Source organism: Pseudopipra pipra, chromosome 20 (genome assembly GCF_036250125.1).
Source record: "Pseudopipra pipra isolate bDixPip1 chromosome 20, bDixPip1.hap1, whole genome shotgun sequence".
Classification (NCBI taxonomy): domain Eukaryota; kingdom Metazoa; phylum Chordata; class Aves; order Passeriformes; family Pipridae; genus Pseudopipra; species Pseudopipra pipra.
This window is the reverse complement of record NC_087568.1, coordinates 5,663,990-5,684,184: the sequence shown is the minus strand read 5'-3', so window position 1 is coordinate 5,684,184 and position 20,195 is coordinate 5,663,990. Positions and strand designations below refer to the sequence as shown.

Below are 20,195 nucleotides of genomic sequence, written 5' to 3'. Positions count from 1 at the left end.
CCACCTCGGTCAGGTGCGCGGCGGGCGCGGCCGCTTTAAGAGAGGGAACTGTCAGCGAGCGCCAATGGGCGCTCGCACCGCGCCGCACCGCCCCCTTCCCCTCGCGCTCCGCCGCCGCATCCCCCGAGCCGGGCGCGCTCCCATTGGCCGGGAGGGCGCCTTGGGGGCGTGGCCTCAGGGAGGCCCCGCCTGCGGGGGGGCTGCGGCGCGGGGGAAGGAGACGCTGCCCTTCCGCGGCCATGGCGGGCAGCGGGGCCGGCGGCGGGGCCCGCCCGGCCCGTGGGGCCCGCGCACCCCCCGCAGCGGTGAGTGGGGGGCCTCCCTCCAGCCCTGCCCTGACCTGCCCGCCGGGCCGCACCACGGCTGGGGAGAGGGGGGAAGAAAGGAGAGGGGGACCCCCGGGTGGAGCCGGGCATGGGGGTGCGGGGGGTGGCGCGGGGGGATGCTCGGGGGTGCGCGGGATGTGGGGGTGCGTGGATGCTCCGCGGGTGCGTTGGCGGGGCCCCGAGTGCTGCAGTGCAGGTGCGGGGGGTCCCACGGGGCGCTCCCCGCACCGGGGGGTTTGTAAAGCGGGGCTGGGGGGGTGCGCGGACGGAGCGGCTCCCGCGGTGCCGTCCCGGCGCGGTGACCCCGGGCTGTTTGCTGTGCCCGGGGTCTCTGGCACTTCGCTGTTCTCAGCTGTGCTGTGGCCGGAGCGTTGTGTTTAACCTTGTGGGGAGCCCGTGTCCAGTCCCCGCGCGCTCCCCCTGCCTTGGGACCCTTCCCTGCTGTGCTCCCAGAGTGGGTTTTGGCAGTGGGGGGCGAGGGGTTGTCGGGCAGGGGCAGGGGGTCGTCACACAGGTCTGGGGTCACACATCAGTGCTCTCTGTAGCTCTGCCCTTGAGCACATCCCTCCGGCCCAGCTCCTGGCAGAACTCTTGAGTGAACTCCTGCTCAAACCCCCCTTGGTTGGTGCCTCTGAAGGAAGGCTGTGATGGACAGAAAGCAGAGTTTTGACAGTGAAAACATGTGTGTTGTTATTTGTAATAATTGGGGTGGGTTTTTTATATGGAGACTGCAAACAAAGTCCCCCCAGCCATGTGCAGCCGGCTCTGGTGTGTGTAGAAACCTCTGGCAGGTCTCAAATCCCAGCATGCTGCTGCTGCAGAGCAGTTTGGGAATGTGCCCCTGTGGTTGGTAGGAGAAGCAAAGGAATTGCTGCTGTTGGTGAGAAGATGGTTTAGATCTCCTGCCGGGCACTGCTGCTTCAAGTGACCCGGTGTGTGGTTTGTGAAGTGCAGTACAAGGAGGAGGGGCAGGCCTCGTGTGTCACTCACTTACCCAATTTTTCCCCTCTTCCCACAGGAGGAGGATTGCTGGATGAAGGCCAGCACCAGGACTTGGAGCCAGATGTCAGAGAGAAGCTGGATTCCCTTGTGAGCAGCTCCCACAGCCCCCACAAGTGCCCTTCCCCTCGGCAGCTCCGGGAGGTGCCAAGGTCCCCGCGCAGACATGGCATTTAGGAGGACAGAGGGAATGTCCATCATGCAGGCCTTGGCCATGACTGTGGCAGAGATCCCCGTGTTTGTTTACACGACTTTTGGGCAGGTACAACAAAAGGCTTTCCCATCAGAGTCCTTGGATTTGCTCTGTGGGGTTGTGAGGGATGGAGGCACAGTGGGGTGGTACTGGGGGTTTGCAATTGGAGGGTTTGGAAGAACTGCTGGGAGAGTTTGGGCTGGTGGAAGAAAGTTGCTCAGGGTGGGCTTGGAGAGGGGAGAGAAGCTCTTCCCACATCCCTCCCTGGAACACCTGGGTTCAACCTCTCTCTTCATCAGAGGTGCTAAAAAAAGACTTTTGTTTGAAAGAAGGGTGACACATTTCCCACTTGTAGCAATGCAACGCTTGGAGCAATAAAGCTCAGCTTTATAAAGCACGCCAGGGTTTCAGAGCTGGACTTGGGTAACTGGGATTGCATCTGCTACGGGCTGTGTGCAAATTTGGCAGCGTGTTGTGGTAAGACTAAGTTCTCCAGGTCCTGTCAAGATGATGCTCCGCAGTTTCTCTGCTGCTGAGTCTCGGTTGCGTGGCAGGCGCTGCCTGTGGGTGGCAGGGGAAAGCCAAGGTATCTCGTGTTTAACACTGTATTTTTTTTTCTTAAAAAAAAAAAAAAAGGTGGTGGAATTGGATTTTCACTGTTGCTCTTTCCTATCTTTTGTGTTCAAAGTCTGTGTTCTCTCAGCTGAGACTCTCTCCAGGCCTGAGGAAGGTGCTGTTTGCCACAGCCCTCGGGACAGTTGCCTTGGCTCTCGCGGCTCATCAGCTGAAGCGCCGTCGCCGTCGGAAGAAGCAAATCGCTCCCGAGAAATGTGGATTTAAACCGGGAGGGATCACAGTGCCCATCCTGCCAACCAGAAGGGTCTCCTCTGTGAAGAAAGGTCGGCCTTGCACAAAGGGAAAATCCCCCAATTCCTTCTGTGAGGGTGCTCAGGGAGGCACGGGAAGTTCCTGATGGGAAAGCAAAGGCATTTGTGTAGTGCTTCGATGCAGAATGAAATGAGAAGCCTGAAGCTCAGTGCCATGAACATAAGAGTTTGGGGAGGAAAGGGAGAGACCCTGAGGTCAAAGTCTTTGGGGACAAAAAGATGGCACTGAGGTTTTCACCAAGGTTTGCAGTTCCTATACCCTTTCCTGCAGACAGCCTGTGGCTTTCCCTGATAATAATGACCAGGCACAGGGTGACCTGGTTGCATATTGATCTGGTGATGCCAGTGTGATGTCTCATCCAGGGTCCTGTGCTGAGCTGAGGGGAGGGTGGCCTGGGCCAGGCTGGGGAGTCAGGAGTGTCTGTCCAGCTCTGGCTGGTGGCTCCTGGACCTTGGGCAGCTTCGTTACTTGCTTGATATTTGGAGTAAAACTGGCCAAAGTCCTCAGCAAAGCACTTTAGGGATTAAGGATTTGTTTTTTGAAGTGTATGAAAATCTTTAGGTGTTTTTAATAATAACCAAGGGAGCAATGTCTGTTCTCTGCCTGGCCGGAGGGAAGGTGGAGGAGTTTTTCCTTTGTTCTTTCTACTTGCCTCTTGCTATCCATAAGCACTGAATTCATTCCTCAGCCTCAGTTTCCCACTGACAGCAGTTTTCTTAGTGTTTCATAGCGAAACAGAGCATAGAGAAGATCTATGACTTATTTTTAGGTATTGGATGCTGCTTTGCCCATTTGCAGTCACACTGGACAGGGTGATGTTCCCCTCCCTGTTCACAGCTCGAATCACCTGAGCCTAAAATCCTGGTTTTGTGTGACCTTCCCAACTGCAGGCTACTCCAGCAGAAGGGTCCAGAGTCCTGGCAGCAAGAGCAATGACACGCTCAGCGGGATTTCCTCCATTGAGCCCAGCAAACATTCCAGTTCCTCCCACAGCCTCGCCTCGGTAAGGACCTTCTTGGCAGGGCTGGGAGATGTGAGTGCACGGACCTGTAACGAGATCACCAAGTCCTTGGGCTTGTGCTGGCCAGTGGAAAATGCCAAAGCCTTTGGAGCAGAACAGGTTACAGTGTAATTGTAGGGCGGGTTCTGTCATTAACCTTGCACTGAGTGTCTGGAGTTCCCTGAGTGAAACCAGAGCAGCAATTTCCTGTGGCCAAGAACTCCAGGGAACATCCCAGTTCTTTGGCCAACAAGGAGCTGCAGGAGGGACTTCCCTGTGGGACATGGGCACAATTCCTTGGGGCTCTCTGTGACCCACTGAAGGAGTGAGGTTGGGTTGTTGCTGGGTCTCACAGCAGTGTTTGCTTCTTTGCTTCCCTCCATGGTGGAGGTTTGGTGGCCCAGCAGCCCCTGTGCCAGCACAGCCCCTCCTGTGCTGGGGCTGATCACAGGTTGCTTTGTTGTCAAAACCAAATTGACTACCAAAATCTGATAACTCTGTTCAGGAAACAGCACAGGCTGAAAACACAGCCTTGTCGTTCTACCTCCTCCAAAGCCAAAAGCAGCCTATAAATACAGGTAATTCGGGCTTAGCCAGGCAGGAGAAGCCATCAGTGATTATATCCATCTCTTGTGAGGTTCAAAACGGAAGTGTTTGTGGCTTCAAGACCTGTTTTACATCCCCATTGCTCAGAGCCTCACGTTCTCTTGGAGCAGCAGGGGCACAGGTGAAGTTCTGTGATGGTGAAACCCTCCCTTGTCATCACCCAGGCTTGGAGGCTGGTTGGCACTGCTGGGGAAGGAGAGGGGAAAAATCACCCCTTAGAAGGGATCTGTTGGGCACCAGCACCCTCCAGGACGTGCAGCTATTGCTGTATTTAGTTAAAGCATCAAAAGTTGCCAAAATCTGTGCGGTCCCAAGCGTGTCTCCAGCAGGCGGCAGTGCCGGCACGGCCCTGCTCCAGCATTCCCTGGGGAACTGGGATGTGATGGGACGTGTCAGCGAGGACCAGGCTCTGGCCTCTTTCCCCCTGCAGGGACTTTCACATACATTTAATTCCCCCACGGCTTCTCCATTCCCACACACGCTGTCCCAGGTTTTGTATTGCTGAAGTCTGTTTCTCTTTAGATAAAAAACTATCTAAATTCCTTTTTTCCACTGCTGGTGCCTGGGTGGGGATATTCCCACAGGGAGGGATCTGTTCCCATACCCCCTTCATTGTGTGGGAGCTGAGTCTGTGACACTGTTCTTACTGATTTCATGTTCCTTGATGGACAAACAGCTCATCCCTTGCACAGCTGCAGGTTTTACCTGTGGTCTCATCTGCTTCCTGGGGCTCCTCTCTGCCATCCAGTGCACTGATGATTTGCAATTCTGGATGTCAAAGGGATTTATTAACACTCCACAGGGATCAGTCAATGGAGGTGGAGCAAGAATTCATCTGTGAGCTGATTATTGCAGCTTTTTTCTAGCACCAGGCTCAAGTTTCTCTAAGCCACATGCAAACACTGATCACTGATAGTCTTGAACTCGGCACTTTTTTGGGTCAGACTTCAGGAGACATTGATGCCCTGGTGGGAAATTGGACAAAGCTGCCACTTTTCTGTGTGGACTGTAGTGCCCAGCCCTCCCTGGAGAGGGTTTGGTTCCAAAGAGAAGAGCAAGGATTCTCCTTGCCCTCTGGGGATTCCTCAGCTGTAATTTTGCTGGGAATCTGTTCCTTTATTTGGACTGTGGTTGTTTCCCCCCCCACTTCCAGTGGTTTTTGTACAGACAGCTGGGGCTGACATGAGCTTTCCATCAAAATCCTGGTGCCTTGGTAGGGATTGCTTTGGAACTTTCCCAGGCTGTCACCTTCATCAGTGCTCTCCTGCTCGTGCTCATCATTGTACAGCTCAAGTTTCCTAATGAAGCTTCAGCATGAATTGGTTGGGAAGGTATTTCCCACACAACTTTCTGTGCTTTCAAAGGCACCATTGTGGTGCTGGGTGGAGAAGGGCAGGAATTCTCACCTTGCCTCCCCTCCTGAGCACATCTCCCAAGCAGGGTGAGGGCAGTAACCCTTGACATCTCCCCCTTTCCAGGCAAGGGAGCACCAATACAGGGAAGCACAAGGGAAAACGTGGGGAAGGAAAATGCCTTTTTGTTAAAATTGAACTGTTGGTGGTGTTTGTGTGGTCTTACCATGGCTACCTTTGGAGAGAATTCAGTTTGGTGCCCTCTGCTCCCTCCCTGCAGATGGTGGCTGTCAACTCCTCCAGTCCAACACCCGCAGGAATGTGGGAGGCCCAGGCAATGGGAGATGCTGGAGCCATTGGGGATGCCAGTGCAGAAAGCCTCTATGTTCAAGGTAAGCAAGCACAAGGGGGACATCACCCTGGGGGAGTTGTGGGAGCAAGAAGAGGGTGGGAATTGACACAGAGCACCAGCAGCTCAATGTAGAGCTCTGACAGGAAGCTCTCTCATGTTCTCAACTTAAACTCAGTCACTTGTTAGTTATAAAAATCCCATTTTCTCCTAAAAATACATTTATCTCTTTTGTCAGTGAGTAATTTACTTCCAAAATACTGTTCTTGAGCAACAGGCCCATCTTGTGCAGAGAACAGCATTTTGGAAGTAACACAGCTGATGTTTTAACTGATTTGGGGATGTTCTCCTCAACTTTAATAAAAAAAAGAAACATATTGGGAAATAAATACTTTTATCCTTTCAGCTGGCGAGAGATTTTCCTCTTTGCTGGTTTGTCTGAGTGAGCAAAGACTAATCCTGTATTTCTGTTCCTGAGTGGCCTGGCACTCTCACAGCTGGTATTTGGTTGCATTTTCAGGCATGGAGCTGTTTGAGGAGGCCCTGCAGAAATGGGAACAGGCACTGAGCATCAGGCAGAGGGACAGTGCCAGTACCAGCACCCCTGTGCCCTGGGACAGCAGGAAACAGCAGGAGAGCATATCTGAGAATATTTCAGAGGTAGGTGCCCACTGTTCCCTTGCAGTGGCCAGCTGGGGAACATGCTGAAAGGCCAGCCTGGGTGCTGGAAGGAGTAATTAGGGGAGGTTAAAAGGACAGCAAATTAAGGGCAGAGTCAGGCCAGACTCTGTTTAAGAGCTGTCTGTATCTGCAGCTTCCTTATGCAATGGGGACTGGGTGTTTTTAATTTCTTTCTCTTTTTGATAAGTCTCGCCCCCTCATTCCCCAGCTTTCCTACCCACCTTCCAGCCTCATGTCACTCACTGTCACTCGTGTCCTCCCATGGCAGAGCCTGTGGTAGGAAAAGGCTGGGATGAATTCAGCACTGCTTTGCCTGCCAGTGCTGTCTCTGTCATTTTTTAATGCATTTGAAAGTGGAGAACTTGACGGTCACTGTCACTTCCTGGGGATGAGTCAACTGGGATTCCTGGGGATTCCAGTATTTGAGGACAGCCCCTTGCTGTCTTGGACTTGAGGATTATGCAGGGAAGACCTGGGATAAGAGGAGGTTCATCCTAGGATGGCTCAGTGACAGCCACAAAGCTAAAAAGAGCTGCTGTAGCTCAGGACTGTGGAAGTTGATGCACTCTCAAATCTCCAGTTCTCACTGGCAAAAAGTCTTCCCAGTCCCCTGTAAACAGGACCTGGAGTAGTAAGTCTGTGGGACATTTGTCTTTTGTGCTGGATAATGTTTATCCAAGTCAAATCTGGATTCTGCTGTTGTTGGCTCTCCTTGAAGAGTCCTGTAGGATTTCTAAAACTGCCTTAAAAACCAGTTGATTCCTTATCAAAATAGATTTTGTGCTTCTTGTTAATGCTTCTGTCTTCTGGGTGAGATACTCATGCAAACACAGGGGCATGAAGGCAGGATACTGTGTAAGTCTTATTTTTCTCCCTTTTTTTTTTTTCCTATCCTCCTGTGTTGCTCACAGCAAACTTTGCTTATGCCCAGCACCTTAATCCAAGGACTCTTACTCTGTTATCCAGTTATCCAGTTCTGGATACTCTGTTATATTCAACACAGGTTTCCTGATGGGAGTTCCTCTTGAAATTAGGCTAAAGTCACAAGTCAGGAGAATTAAGTGCTCTGTAACTCATTAAAATACCTGTTTTTCTGGACGGCAGGTTAAAGTTCTTTAGTTCTTTCTTCCTTTTTTAACAGGAAAACAAAATTGTGAAGCTCAAAAGCCAGAGGGTTTGAATAGGCTGTATAGAAGCTTCTCTCCCCTGTGCATTATTAGCTGCATTGTAGGATTAATGATTCCTCTCTCTTTTTATTTTTAATCATTTAATCTGCAAACTGTAAATCCCATTTTTACTGAAAATTCCCTCCCGTATTTCGTGCTGTCAATCTGCCCCTGCCCAGCTGGCTAACTAAGGGTGGCATTTCTGTATGTTCAAGGAGGAGTCCCAGAAAAGGGAGTTTGCTGAGAAGCTGGAATCCCTCCTGCACCGAGCCTACCACCTCCAGGAAGAGTTTGGATCTTCACTCCCATCAGACAGCATCCTGCTGGATCTGGGTATGGCACCTGGGGTGGAGATGCATTAAAATGGCACGTTTTTGTCTGGTTTTACATCTTTTCTGTAAGCCAGGCAATGGAGGAGTGACACAGGGCTGCTTGTGGGGGTGGGAGAGAGCACAGGAGCAGAGAGGAGTGGTAGTCCATGAACTCCAACCCATCCAGGTTCTTTCCCTCCTCCAGAGAAGACTTTAATGCTCCCGTTGGCGGACGGATCGCTGCGGCTCCGGACGGATGATGAGGACAGCTCAGCTTCTGAGGATTCCTTCTTCTCTGCAGCAGAGGTGACTTCAGTGCCAGCTGTGTCACAGTCCAGTTGCTTGGAGGGAAGGCACAAAAGCTGCAGAGCCAAACACATCTGGGTAGAGGAAGATGATAAAACTCAGAGCAACAGCCCCAAGCTGGGGGTTCATGATGGATGTTAGGAAAAGCTTTTTAATTAGGGGGGTGGTGCAGGCTGTTCCAACCAGCACTTCCATGTCATCTTCCTGTCTACTGTAGAAAACACGGTATAACAGCTAGGAAAGTATTGCTATCTAACATAAGGTGACCTGGCTGTGTAAATTTTAGGGGATATTGAGCTGTGTCAGAGCTGAGACAGCTTTTGGTGGGAAAAGAAATAGCTTTGCCTGAAATAATTGTCACTGAAAGACTTTGCTAGCTGAAGATTCTGTGATTCCACGCAGCAGGTCTGTCTTGCTTGTGTGCGGTCTCTGAGCATTTGCAAATATTTAACAAGATCATTTTGCTCTCCCCATGTCTCTTGCCACCTCTGCAGCTCTTTGACTCTCTCCCCTTTGAGGAAATGCCATTCCACCTCTCCAGGCCAGTGGCAGCATATGAAGAAGCCCTGCAGCTGGTGAAGGAAGGGAAGGTCGCCTGCCGGACGCTGAGGTGAGGGGCCAGCTTGTGCAGAGGCTCTTTTGGGCAGTGTCAGCACATCATTTGCCTTTGAGCAGCCCCATTACCAGAGAAACGGGGTCCTAAATTCACAGCATCCTTCCTGCTGGTTTGGACTTTCCAGGGAATTAGCCCCAGATTTTAGGCCATGCATGTTAAGAAAGAGTAATTGTCCCAGGAAATTAGGAATAGGAATGTGACTGTTCTGGGACACTGTTACAGGCAGAGCCCTGCACTGTAACAGCCTGGCAGAGGTGCTGTGGTTCCCCAGGGAGCTGGACAAAGGGAATGTGGTTTTTCCTTTCTCCTATCCATAGACTGGGAATTCATTTTTTTGGTTTTAGGGGACCAACAGTTGGTAGGAACACCAACATCAGGAGTACTGGAATTTATACAATCCTTCCCCTTTCCCTCTAGGACGGAGCTCCTTGGCTGCCACAGTGACCAGGATTTCCTGGCAAAGCTGCACTGTGTCAGGCAGGCATTCCAGGTGAGAACAGCTCCAGGCTCCTGGGTTTCCATGGCATGTGGCAGCATGTTCTCCTCCAGCCTAAACTCCTGTTGCTTAATTCTGTAATCCCATTCTGATCAGTATGATTTGGAAAAAGAGGGGATCCCCTGGTGCCTGTGCCCAGCTGGAGTGATGGTTACATGGCCACTGATGCTGGTTTAGTTCTGGAAAGTTAAAGTTTGGGAAATTCAGAGTTGCCCAGAAGCTTTTACTCCCACTTATGAGCTTTCAAATGGGCTGGTGTCAGACCTCTGAGGTGGGGGAGCAAGGTTTCCTTCTTCCCACAGTCCTCTTCTGGCAGTGTATGGAGCCTGAACAGCAGCTTCCAGTATTCTTGACAATTCTAGTCCTTCAACCTAATTTTGAACTCGTGTCCTGGAGGGAGCAGTTTTGTTTTCTAGACTCCAGCTTATTCAAGGTTAACAACACTGGTGTGTGCAGCTTTGCACTGCTTCGAGTCCTGTCCTTTTCCTTCCTCCCAGCTCAGGATCTGTGTGGGAGAAGGTGCTCACACGACTTCTGTGTTCCCTCTGCAGGAGCTGCTGGAGGATGAAAGCAATCAACTGTTTTTTGGGGAGGTTGGGAAGCAGATGGTGATAGGACTGATGACAAAGGCTGAAAAGGTAGGAAGTTTGTGTAAGAACTAAGCTATGTCTTGAGCCGGGGGACACTTGTTCCTCCATCCCAGCCCAGAGTCTGTCCAGTGTGCTGGAAGAAGAAAATTTCATCTGCATGCTGGTGACTTTTGTGATGTTGATGATAGCTCAAATGGGAGTAGTCAAACTTTGCTGAAATGTGCCCACAGCTGTTGTACCTTCTGAAGTGTTTTGTTTCTCTGCTCTCCCAGAATCCCAAAGCTTTCCTGGAAAGCTACGAGGAGATGCTGCGTTATGCACTGAGACAAGAGACCTGGCCGACTACTCAGCAGGAGCTGGAGGGAAGAGGGGTTGGTAAAGACATTATCTTTGCAGAGTTGCAGAGGAGTTGGAAGATAATTGTTGAGAGGTTGTGGACACCCCATTCCTGGAGGTGTTCAAGGCCAGGGCTGGATGGGGCTCTGAGTAACCTGGTCTAGTGGAAGGTGTCCCTGCCCATGGCAGGGGATGGAACTGGATGATCTTTAAGGTCCCTTCCAACCCAAACCATTCTGTGATTCTGTGGTAAATGGATATGTAGGAATGGCCTAGGAATGAAAGAGCTGAAATATGATTACATTGACTTCAGCTACATTTTGTTGCTTCAAACCAAAAGCGTAAAGTCTCTTTTTTTTTAAACCTGTTCCCTTTACAGCCTGTTCTGCTCCCTTGACAGGTGGTGTGCATGAGTTTCTTTGATATTGTGCTGGACTTCATCCTCATGGATGCTTTTGAGGACCTGGAGAACCCGCCCTCCTCCGTGCTGGCCGTGCTGCGCAACCGCTGGCTCTCCGACAGCTTCAAGGAGACGGTGTGTGAAACAGGGAGTCCTTGTGCTGAGCCTTGAGATCTCAGTGACAGGGCTAGAAAAGAGCATAACCTCGTCTGCTTTGGCTGGACTGAATTCTCTCTTTGTAAATACCATGCTTTCCTCGAGCTCTGAACAACCATCTTCTGCTACATGGAAATTGTTTACAGGAAAGCCTTCCTTGTTTTGGAAGCATCTCATTGGCAACAAGACTTTATTGCTCTGGGGGCCTTTATCAGCGATGTTAAAAGATGACAACATATTTTTATGAATGAGAGTAAGAGGATCAAAGTGTAGGGAAAGATACGTGTGTTAGCACGTGGCCATTCATTCTGGTGGTACCTCATCAGACACTGATGCTCAAATTGCAGTGATTCCCTCTAGTCCTGGCCCCCAGCTGCATGTTTAAGTTTGATAGAGTGGGAATAAGATGGTTGGGAGGCACCTTGTAACAGCTGTCTGTTTACAGTGGATCGTGGGCTGTTGGGCAACTGTCAGATCATATTAGAAATTTAAAAAGCCCTTTGGCTTCTCTGGAATGGATCTAGAGTGGCTAAATCTGCTTCCAGTTCACTTCAGTTTTGTCATTTTAAGAGTTGTTGGCACAAAAGGGCCACTGCTTTGATGTTTTGACAGCAATGTGTTGGTAAACTTTAGGTTTTTTTTAATGTAATCCCAGTAACTGATAGTCTCTTTTTATTGTAGGCTCTGGCAACTGCCTGCTGGTCAGTTCTGAAAGCAAAAAGGAGGCTTCTGATGGTAAGCAAAATGAATTAAAAGGGAAAGAATGTAATGTATTTGAAGATGAAAGGAGAACACCTAGATCTTGACAAAATATAAAATCTTAAGTGGTAGAAGACTGAACTGAGTCACATTTTTTGTGATGCTTTAGAGCACTGGGGTCCTGTTGTCACTGCTCCACTGCCATGCCAGTATTTTACTCTGTCAGATGGAGTTTATTCTCCCTTTTTCTTAATGTGAGCAAGAAAGGTTCACATTCTCCACTTCTTCGCTCCCCAGCACTGATCCTGACTAGTTATTACTTGATGAGTTTAACTTAAATCTCTGACTTTCTGAAGTATCACAGTGGATGAGTTCATAGACCTGGGGAACAGGAAGCTGCAACTTCACAACTTCAGTTCTACCACAGGATCTGTGGCCTCTGGCAGGTTTTCAGCTCGATCCCACAGCCAGCTGGTACCACAGGGCTTGCCCTGTGAGGTGGCACAAAGAGAAGTGAGAGCTTTGGAAGCTGTGCTGGTGTTGTCCTGCAGTAGCTCTGGCTTGGATATTTACATCTCCTTCCCTGGCTTGGGCTGGAGATTTTAAATAGAGGCTGTAAAGACTGGCTGGTGGTTGCTTTTCATTTTCTTCTCTTTGTTTTTCTCCTGACATAGCAGTTTAAAAACATGAAGATAGTAATCCTTCAGGGGATCTAAAAGATAAATTTAGTTCTGCAGGAAGAGATGTTCCTAATAGCTCTGAACTTCAGTTACTGAAGTTCAGTGCTTTCTGGCAGGGAGTTTGGTAGCTGATATGGAATAAGCTGCTAATTCTGTTGAGAATGAAGACCAACCAATTCTTGCCTTCCCTGTGGCAGGTACCAGATGGCTTTATCTCTCATTTCTACTCCGTATCGGAGCATGTCAGTCCTGTTCTAGCCTTTGGTTTTCTGGGGCCCAAGCAGCAGCTCTCTGAAGTCTGCAGTTTCTTCAAGGTAAGGTGGCTTTTCTGTACCTGGGCTGTGTGGGACTCCTGTCTGCTGGCTTAGAGCTGCAGGTGTGTGTTCTTGGTGACTTATGTGGCATTAAGAAACTCGACTCTGTACAAAAGCCTTTTGAAAGTCACTTGGTTTTGAGATGCAGATTGCTGAATTGAGATTGATAAGGATTCTCGGCAGAATTTACTATAGCTGACAGCAAAACTGTGTGATGAGATCAATTTATATCATCAGTATTGGAAAAGATTGTGGGTGCATATGCTGAAAGAATATTTTGTCTAAGAGCACAGGGGATCTTACAAGTTTTGTATTTGATCTTAAAGCCTGAATTGTCTTGTTCTGGTTGATAGTGTTCGGAGACGTGAGACACGAGAACGTGTTGCATCCATTAAATGTTTGCATGGATATTGCCATGGCCATCAGCATTGCTTTCCTGGCTTCAGGAGCTCTGCTGTCCTGTTCCAGAGGCATGAGGGGATCTGTCCACCAGAGTAATCCCCAGCCTGATGCAGGTCTTTGCTTGGATGGCAGATGTGCAGAATTCCTTATGGGGTTCTCTGCTTGCTGCAGTCCAGGCAGCTGGTGCTGGCAGGTGGAAGGAGGTCCCCTGACTGTAAACCTTCCCTTTTTTTTTGCAGCATCAGATAGTGCAGTATCTGAAGGACATGTTTGATTTCGACATCGTGAGGTACACGACGGTGCAGCTGCTGGCAGAAGACATCCTGCAGCTGTCGCGGCGGCGCAGCGAGATCCTCCTGGGGTACCTGGGCACCGAGAGCTCCCCGGAGATGAACGGCACGCTCCCTGGGGAAACAGAGCCACTCAAGGAGGAGCTCATCTGATGTCAGGGGAGGAAAACACTTTTTGTACAAGGACCTTTTTCCCCCCAGAGGTGGATAAAACTACCTGCAGCGTGCAGCGGTGGCAGCAAGACTGTCTCAACACACCTGACGGGACCTTCTGCTTTTTGTAGCCAGTAGTGTTTGCTGGGATGGATCCAGGACCACTTGCCAGCTTATGGTTTGAATTTCTTCTTTGTTCCACCTTCCCGTTCTTTTTATTATTATTACTTTTAATGTGTCATATATACATTGTGTCCTGAACTGCCCGGGCCCAGATTTTTGCCCATTCTCTTGAATAGGGCAAACACACGTTCCTGTTTTGCCTGTGTGTGTTTTCTGGGAGGTAATTCCTGATGTTTACGGTGTGGGAACAGGAATGTCATTAGTAAATTCTCCACTTGACCATTAGCTTCTCAAGGAGGCTTTGCTTGCTTTGGGATTTTATTACTGGTCCTCTCTGCTGTGTTCCTACAGACATTAATTACTGCTGATTTTTACTTTCCCTGTGTTAACACATGCAATGTGACTAGTGAAAATTTCTTTCCTGGGGAGGAAGAAATAGTTCTGTAAAGCACTGAAGCAAAATGCAGTCTGAAGCTCTAGGGAAACTGGTCTGTTCCCTTGGTGTTGCTGCTCTTTGCAGACCAGATGACGGGGTCTGAGCTGTGGTAATCTTTGCTTAGGAGGTTGCTGAGGTCTGGGTTTGCCCCCAGGGCAAGTTAGTGTGAGGAGGGGATTTGCATCCTGCCTGTGCATGCACAAAGTGTTTACCATCCATCAAAGTGCCTTGCTGGATTTAAGAATGAGCCAGCAGCAGGTTTTTGCTGGGTAGAGGTGTGGGGTGTTTGCAGGAGGGAAACAGTGTAATGTGGTGCCTATTGCTGTTATGCTCAAGGTGGTCAGAGGTGTAAAGGTTGGATGTGTGCACAAAAGGGGTTGTGTGTGCAGATAGTTGGAGAGCTGGGGTCAAGCTTCTAGAGAGGAAATGACTCTTGATAGTCTGTCAGTCCTAACAAACAGAGTTTTGGGTAATGATGGAGAGTGTGTGGGTGTATGATGTGGTTCTGCTGGGGTTGGGTCTCCTCAAATGCTGTGGTCCTGACTGCATGGCCAGCACCTGGAATCTGGCTGCTTTGGGATGTGAGCTGAGTTGGATACTCGTGTGGGACAGCAGCAGTGGAGTGTGCTGGACTTGCAGAATCATAGAATATGCTGAGTTGGAAGGGACTCATCAGGATCATCAAGCCCACCCCCCCGGCCCTGCACAGGACGCCCCAAGAATCCCATCCTGTGCCTGAGCGTTGTCCAAACTCTCCTTGGACTCAGACAGGCTTGGTGCTGTGACCGTTTCTCTGGGGAGCCTGTTCCAATGCCCAACCTCCCTGTGGGGGAAGAACCTTTTCCTAATACCCAATCTAAACCTCTCCTGACTCAGCTTCATGCTGTTGACTTGAGGGAATCCTGGCTTTTGTGTGAGGTTTGCAGTGATTTGCTGAGTCCTCTGAATGCAGTGTCACAGGTGAAGTTGAGGTCCAACCTGTGCTTTCTCCTATTTCAGTCTGCATAAAGCTCCAAGTCTGACCCTTGGAATGGGGAGGTCTTCAGGACTTCCACAAAAACATGAGCTTCACTGTTTTTGTTCCAGACTGACTGGGTGCCCCTTGTTCTGTTCCAGGTAAAAGACCCAAGTCTTATCCAGCCATATTTTTGCAAGGGGAAAAAAATAAATATGTAAGAATCTGGAATTTCCATATGAGTGGAAAGTCAGTGCATGGGCTTGGAGAATACAAATCTCTTGTCTCTCTTCAGATATCCAGTGTGGATTCTGCTGGTAAAAGCAGGTAGGAAGTAAACAGAGAAAAAAGTAAACAGGAGGATGTAAAAGGAGCAGATAAATGTGCTGTGCCATGTGCTCTGGGGTCACCCTGCTTGAGCAGGGAGGTGGGACCAGATGACCCACTGTGGTCCCTTCCAACCTGACACGTTCTGTGGTTCCCTGAAATGTTCCTGAGATGTTTGCAAGGGGGTAAGTGTAGAGCACGTAACATCTGGTGCTCTGTAAGCACATCAGGCTGATGTGGCTTATCCTGGAAACCAGATTAATGCAATAAACAGGACAATGCTGAGGCAGAAATGAGGAGCAGCTGCCCAAAGTGAGGCTGCATGGAATAAACTGTTATGGGAAGGATTTAAGAGACAGCAGTTGAAACTAGGAAAGGTCTCTGAGGTGTCTTGCTCCTGGCAGTGTGCAGGAAGAGGAGAAACAGAGGATATTGTATTAGCATGACACGCCTGCTACATGTAAACTGTGATTCAAAAGGATGGTATATTCTGAAAGCAAGTTACTTTGCAGGAAAAAAATGGTTATTGTGCTTTGTGCTCTTGTATGGCTGGTTTAGAAGAAAGAGTCACTTCAGCAGCTTTTGTACAGTGGTTAAAAAGATGCTAAAATGTGAAGATTAATGTAACAAGACGGATTGTGATTCTAAACAATCAGTGCTGTTAAATGCTCATTTTTAGAGTTGTTTTATGTGTATTTATTTACTGTTTTGAGTGTCTTTTGGCCTCAGTGCTCGGGCAGCCTGCCTGCTTTGTGTACAGACAAGAACACTGGCTGCTGACTTTGGGCTTTCTGCAGCCTTGCAGGAAAGGAGGCTGAAACAGGGTCCCCCTGAAGCAAACACTAACTTGCACTGTGGCTTTTTAAGCTGAGAAATTGTAAATTCCTAATCAATCCAATGAACAAAGACTGTTTTATTACAGCTTGATGCTTTTCTTTTCCTTAGCCTTTTTTGCAAGTAGGGCACTGCTGCCCTCCCAGTGAAGGTAAATAGGAATCTGCCTCGGAAACTTCCACAGCTTCTTGAGCATTGAGTTCTCCCTCTCTGCCCACAACACTGACTGGGTCCTGCCCCAACCAAGGTTGTCTGCCCAGACAAACTGGTTTTATCTTTACTGGGATGGATGTTTCATTTCATTGCTGCTCTTGGTCCCTCCCCAGTCCCAGTGTAGCTTGAGAGGAAAGGCAGAAAGGGGTTTGCAGGAATTGCAAGGAGGGAATTGCAAGGACCAGTGGGTTCAGAGGAGTTATTCCTATGGAAGAAGCTCTCCTGACCTCAGGAGTGGTGGTCAGTGACCTGCTGTGTTCAGCTCCTTTGGATCCAACCCTGAGCAGGGGCTTGGCTGCTTCCACTGATCCCAGAGCAGGGCTCAGCCCAAATGGTGACTGTCTCGGACTCACCTGTTTTGCTGGGTAGAGTAAAAGGTTATGTCAGAACACCTGCCTGCCCTCTGGCTTCCTGACATCCCTAGAAAATCCTTTCCCCAGCATATTGTGTTTAGCAAAGGAAATTCTTCAGCATTAGTAGCAGAGATACATATTCAGGTAGAATCCCTAGAGATGAGACATTTGCCTTTTTATGATGAACCCTTACTCTCAAGGGGTTAAATCAGTCTGGGCTGACACTTGCAAGATTTTAACACTGATGGGGATTTAAAGTGGCTTAGCAGCTCTGAAATAAAATCCCTCAGTAGTTTCTGATGCTTAAACAGAATTTAAAATATGCATGACTTTCATTTTTTATGTGGAGGTTGTAACAAGCTTCACCAGTGGTTAAAGTACATACTCAGTACTTTAGTATGTATGTAGAGACTACGCCAAATGGCTTTAGGAGGGTCTTTAGGATCTTTAAAGCACATTAATAAAAAATTATGAGGAAAAATCTGCCTTGTATCTACAAGATCAGTGTGGCTTTGAAGAGCATGACTTGTGCTGTCTCATACAGGGAGGTGGGAAAGCAGGATTTTATTTGCCCCTCTTCAGTAGAACATTCCTCTGCCATATCTGAAACTAATGAATGTAAACTTGTGCCTATTTTTTTGTTGATTTCCTAAAGGTGTAAAAATCTGTTCTTGTTTTGCTTCTATCTTTTTTTCTTTGCAGCTAATTTTTTTTTTAATATCTTTAATCTTAGGATGTGGGCATTACAAGTCAAATAAAACTTTCCTTCATTGATTGTGGTTTTTGTTTCTAAATTTCCTAGCAACACGTGCTAGAAACTTAGTCTTTGGTTTCTAACTTAGGTGACAATTGTGGTGACACCTTTGGTGCTAGTGATGGTATAGAACAAGGTTTGCTCTTCCCAGAGTTAAAATTATGAACTTAAAGGATTTTGATGTAAACTTAAAGGGTTTGTTTGCATGCAGAGTTTTCCATGGGTCTACTGACACATCCATAGACTAAGCAAGTTATAAAATAAACAAAACAGCTCCTGTGCTTTGAGCAGTGGTTGGAAACTATGGGGTTTCATTTTTCAGATTTTTCTGTGGTGGTTTGGCTGTGTTGGGGTGTGGTGTGTGTAGAGTAGCAGGCTGTGATGAAGTGATAACAGGAATCCCAGTGAGGAGCAGAACCTCTTAAACATTGTCCCGGGTTCTTGTAGCACTTATCAGCCCCCCAAACTGCATGAGAGAAACCCAGAGCAAAGCCTGTGGGTTGGTATCAGAGGGGCCCATCTGCTGAGCAATGCAAGAAACTCATCTTCTCGCTCTTCTGAGGCAATTACAGTAGATTTAAATACTCTAATTTTCAGACGATACAGAAACCAGAGTGAATCAGATAGGCTGTTTCTTCCACAGTGATTAAAATTTCATCCCTGTGCTTAAAAATAAAAAAACCCCTGAGCCTCTGTTGGCATTAATGCAAGCCTGTCATGAACTCTGATGTATGCAAATAAAATGTTCAGGGAGTAGGAAAATTTTTGTCTCGCGCCACACCCTGATCATTAGTTGAAAGAGTTAAAAGGAGTTTATCTCAGTTTCCATGGAGTCAGACTCCACACTCATTACAGCTCAGGAGCAGCTCTGTGCTTTCTTATGCTGAGGAGCAGAGCAAAGGCTGCTCCTGTGTATTGACACTTTTTTCTCCTGTTCAGGAAGGAGTGGGTGAATACAGCAATGAAGCCCACAATTTTCAGTACTTGTCATGGTACATAGATCAAATGTAATCCACTCTGCCAGCATAACTCTACATTCAATAGCTTGGAAAGGAGGAGATTTATTTAACCTGAATAATGAAAGCAGTAAATCACTCATGCTCCCTCATAGCAGTCTTCTGTGATGAACTGAGCTCCTGCAGTAAATATTTGCTCTTTCTTTCCAAATAATAAGACTTTAATGCTGTTTTTTCTTCTTGCAATGCCAAGGAGAGTGTCAGCTTGAAGAGCCTGTTGAGTTTAATGGGATACAATCATAATTAAAGCAGGTATATTATAACTGCAGGAAAAGGAGATTTCTCTGTGTTCTGAAATCTTACTTTAAGGCATAGAAATCACGGTCCATGTGTTTTCCTGACACAAATTAAAGGCGTGACCCTGTGCCTGTGTTTATCAATTCTTGCATATTTATTTTTCTGTAAGTTTTATTTTTTTAAATTTAATTAACTTTGGTGGTTTGGTCTGAAGGTGGATTTGCCTTCTGAAAGCTTTTCTGTGCAGTGCTGCTCGTGTACCTCACTTTTGCAGTGCTGCACTGTCTGTGTCCTGCTTTTCCTCAGGCTCCCCAGGTAAGTTTTACCTCTGGGGTCACATATGGGAATATCCCTTTGGCTTGGTCTTCAAAGCGGGTGATTTCAGTAGTTAAAGGTATGTGGGGACCAAAAAAAGGTGTCACCTGGACCATGTGTTGCCTGGCCTTTGCAGAACCTTTAAGGGATGTACCTGATTTTCTTCCAGGGCTTAGATAGTAGGAAGAAATTGTTCCCTGTGAGGGTGGTGAGAACCTGGCACAGGCTGCCCAGAGAAGCTGTGGCTGCCCCATCCCTGGAAGTGTCCAAGGCCAGGTTGGACAGGGCTTGGAGCAACCTGGGCTAGTGGAAGGTGTCCCTGCCATGGCAGGGGGTGAAATAGAGGAGCTTTGAGGTCCCTTCCAACCCAAACCCTTCTGTGATTCGATGACTTTATTCCAGGCTTTTATTTTCATGTGTGCATATTCACAGGGGAGGTGCTCGTTCTTTACAGAGCTGGAGGTGGTTATAAAAATCCATCTTCTTCTTAGTGTTATTTAAAAAAACCTCAAATAAATATGTATTTTCAACGGAGCTTGGACCTTATCAGTGAATCACTCCTGTGTGGTGCAAGTAAAAATGTGCTCGGGGTAGCACAGTGATGCTGCAAGGTGGAGGTGAATGTAGTAATACCCTTTTAAAATGAACGATTCTAATTTAAAAAACATGTATTTTTTTAATGTTTTTTGTTGTTTGTTTTTTTTTTTTTAACAGCGACTGAGGGGGCTGCAGGAGCAGTGTGAGGGGAGCCCGGCCCAGACATTTCTCCCTCAGGGGTGTGAGGGGAGCCCAGAGCGGGACCCGCCGGGGGTGTGAGGAGATCCCTGGCTTTTCCCACTGGGGATATGAGAGGTGTGAGGGGAGCCCGGGCTGTCCCCGCCTGGGTGTGAGTGGACCCGGGGCTGTTCCCACTGGGGTGTGAGGGCTGTGAGGGGAGCCCTGGCTATCCCCGCCGGGGCTGTGAGGGGAGCCCAGCCCGGCCATTTTCCCGCCGAGCCCCCGCCTCAGCGCCCCGCGCCCGCCGCGCCAGCGCCGCCGCTGATTGGCTGAGAGCAGCCACCAGTGCGAGTCGCTGATTGGCTAATCCGCACCGCCCCTCCGGCCAATGACGACGCGCTCTGCCGCCCGCCTTTCTTCCGACTGGCTGCGCCCCTCCCTGTGCCCGCCCCCTGCTGGGCAGCGGTGCCGGCAACCGATTGGCTGCGGCGCTGCCCGGGCCGGGTGTTTAATTGGGCGGTGCTGGGCTGGCCGGCGCCTCACCTGCCGCGCGCCGCCATTGGCCCGCCGCTCCCCGCGCCCCCGCCCATTGGCCGCACCGCCCCT

General features: G+C 48.9%; 1 protein-coding gene across 2 annotated transcripts; it reads left to right on the top strand.

Annotated features, from left to right (window-relative positions):
* The first annotated feature begins 194 nt into the window (after window positions 1-194).
* MIGA2 (mitoguardin 2) lies at window positions 195-17,324 on the top strand. 2 transcript variants are annotated; one of them, XM_064676974.1, is made up of 16 exons: window positions 195-305; window positions 1,345-1,587; window positions 2,207-2,417; window positions 3,297-3,409; window positions 5,645-5,756; window positions 6,234-6,373; window positions 7,776-7,893; window positions 8,077-8,177; window positions 8,672-8,787; window positions 9,211-9,283; window positions 9,841-9,927; window positions 10,152-10,250; window positions 10,616-10,750; window positions 11,453-11,506; window positions 12,348-12,464; window positions 13,106-17,324. In XM_064676974.1, exons 2-16 carry the CDS (start codon window positions 1,492-1,494, stop codon window positions 13,307-13,309), a joined length of 1,776 nt encoding a protein of 591 aa, XP_064533044.1. In that variant the 5' UTR covers window positions 195-305; window positions 1,345-1,491; the 3' UTR covers window positions 13,310-17,324. The 2 variants fall into 2 exon arrangements, with proteins under 2 accessions (XP_064533044.1, XP_064533045.1); XM_064676975.1 differs by having other exon boundaries at window positions 7,779-7,893; window positions 13,106-13,448.
* The last annotated feature ends 2,871 nt before the right edge of the window (window positions 17,325-20,195 follow it).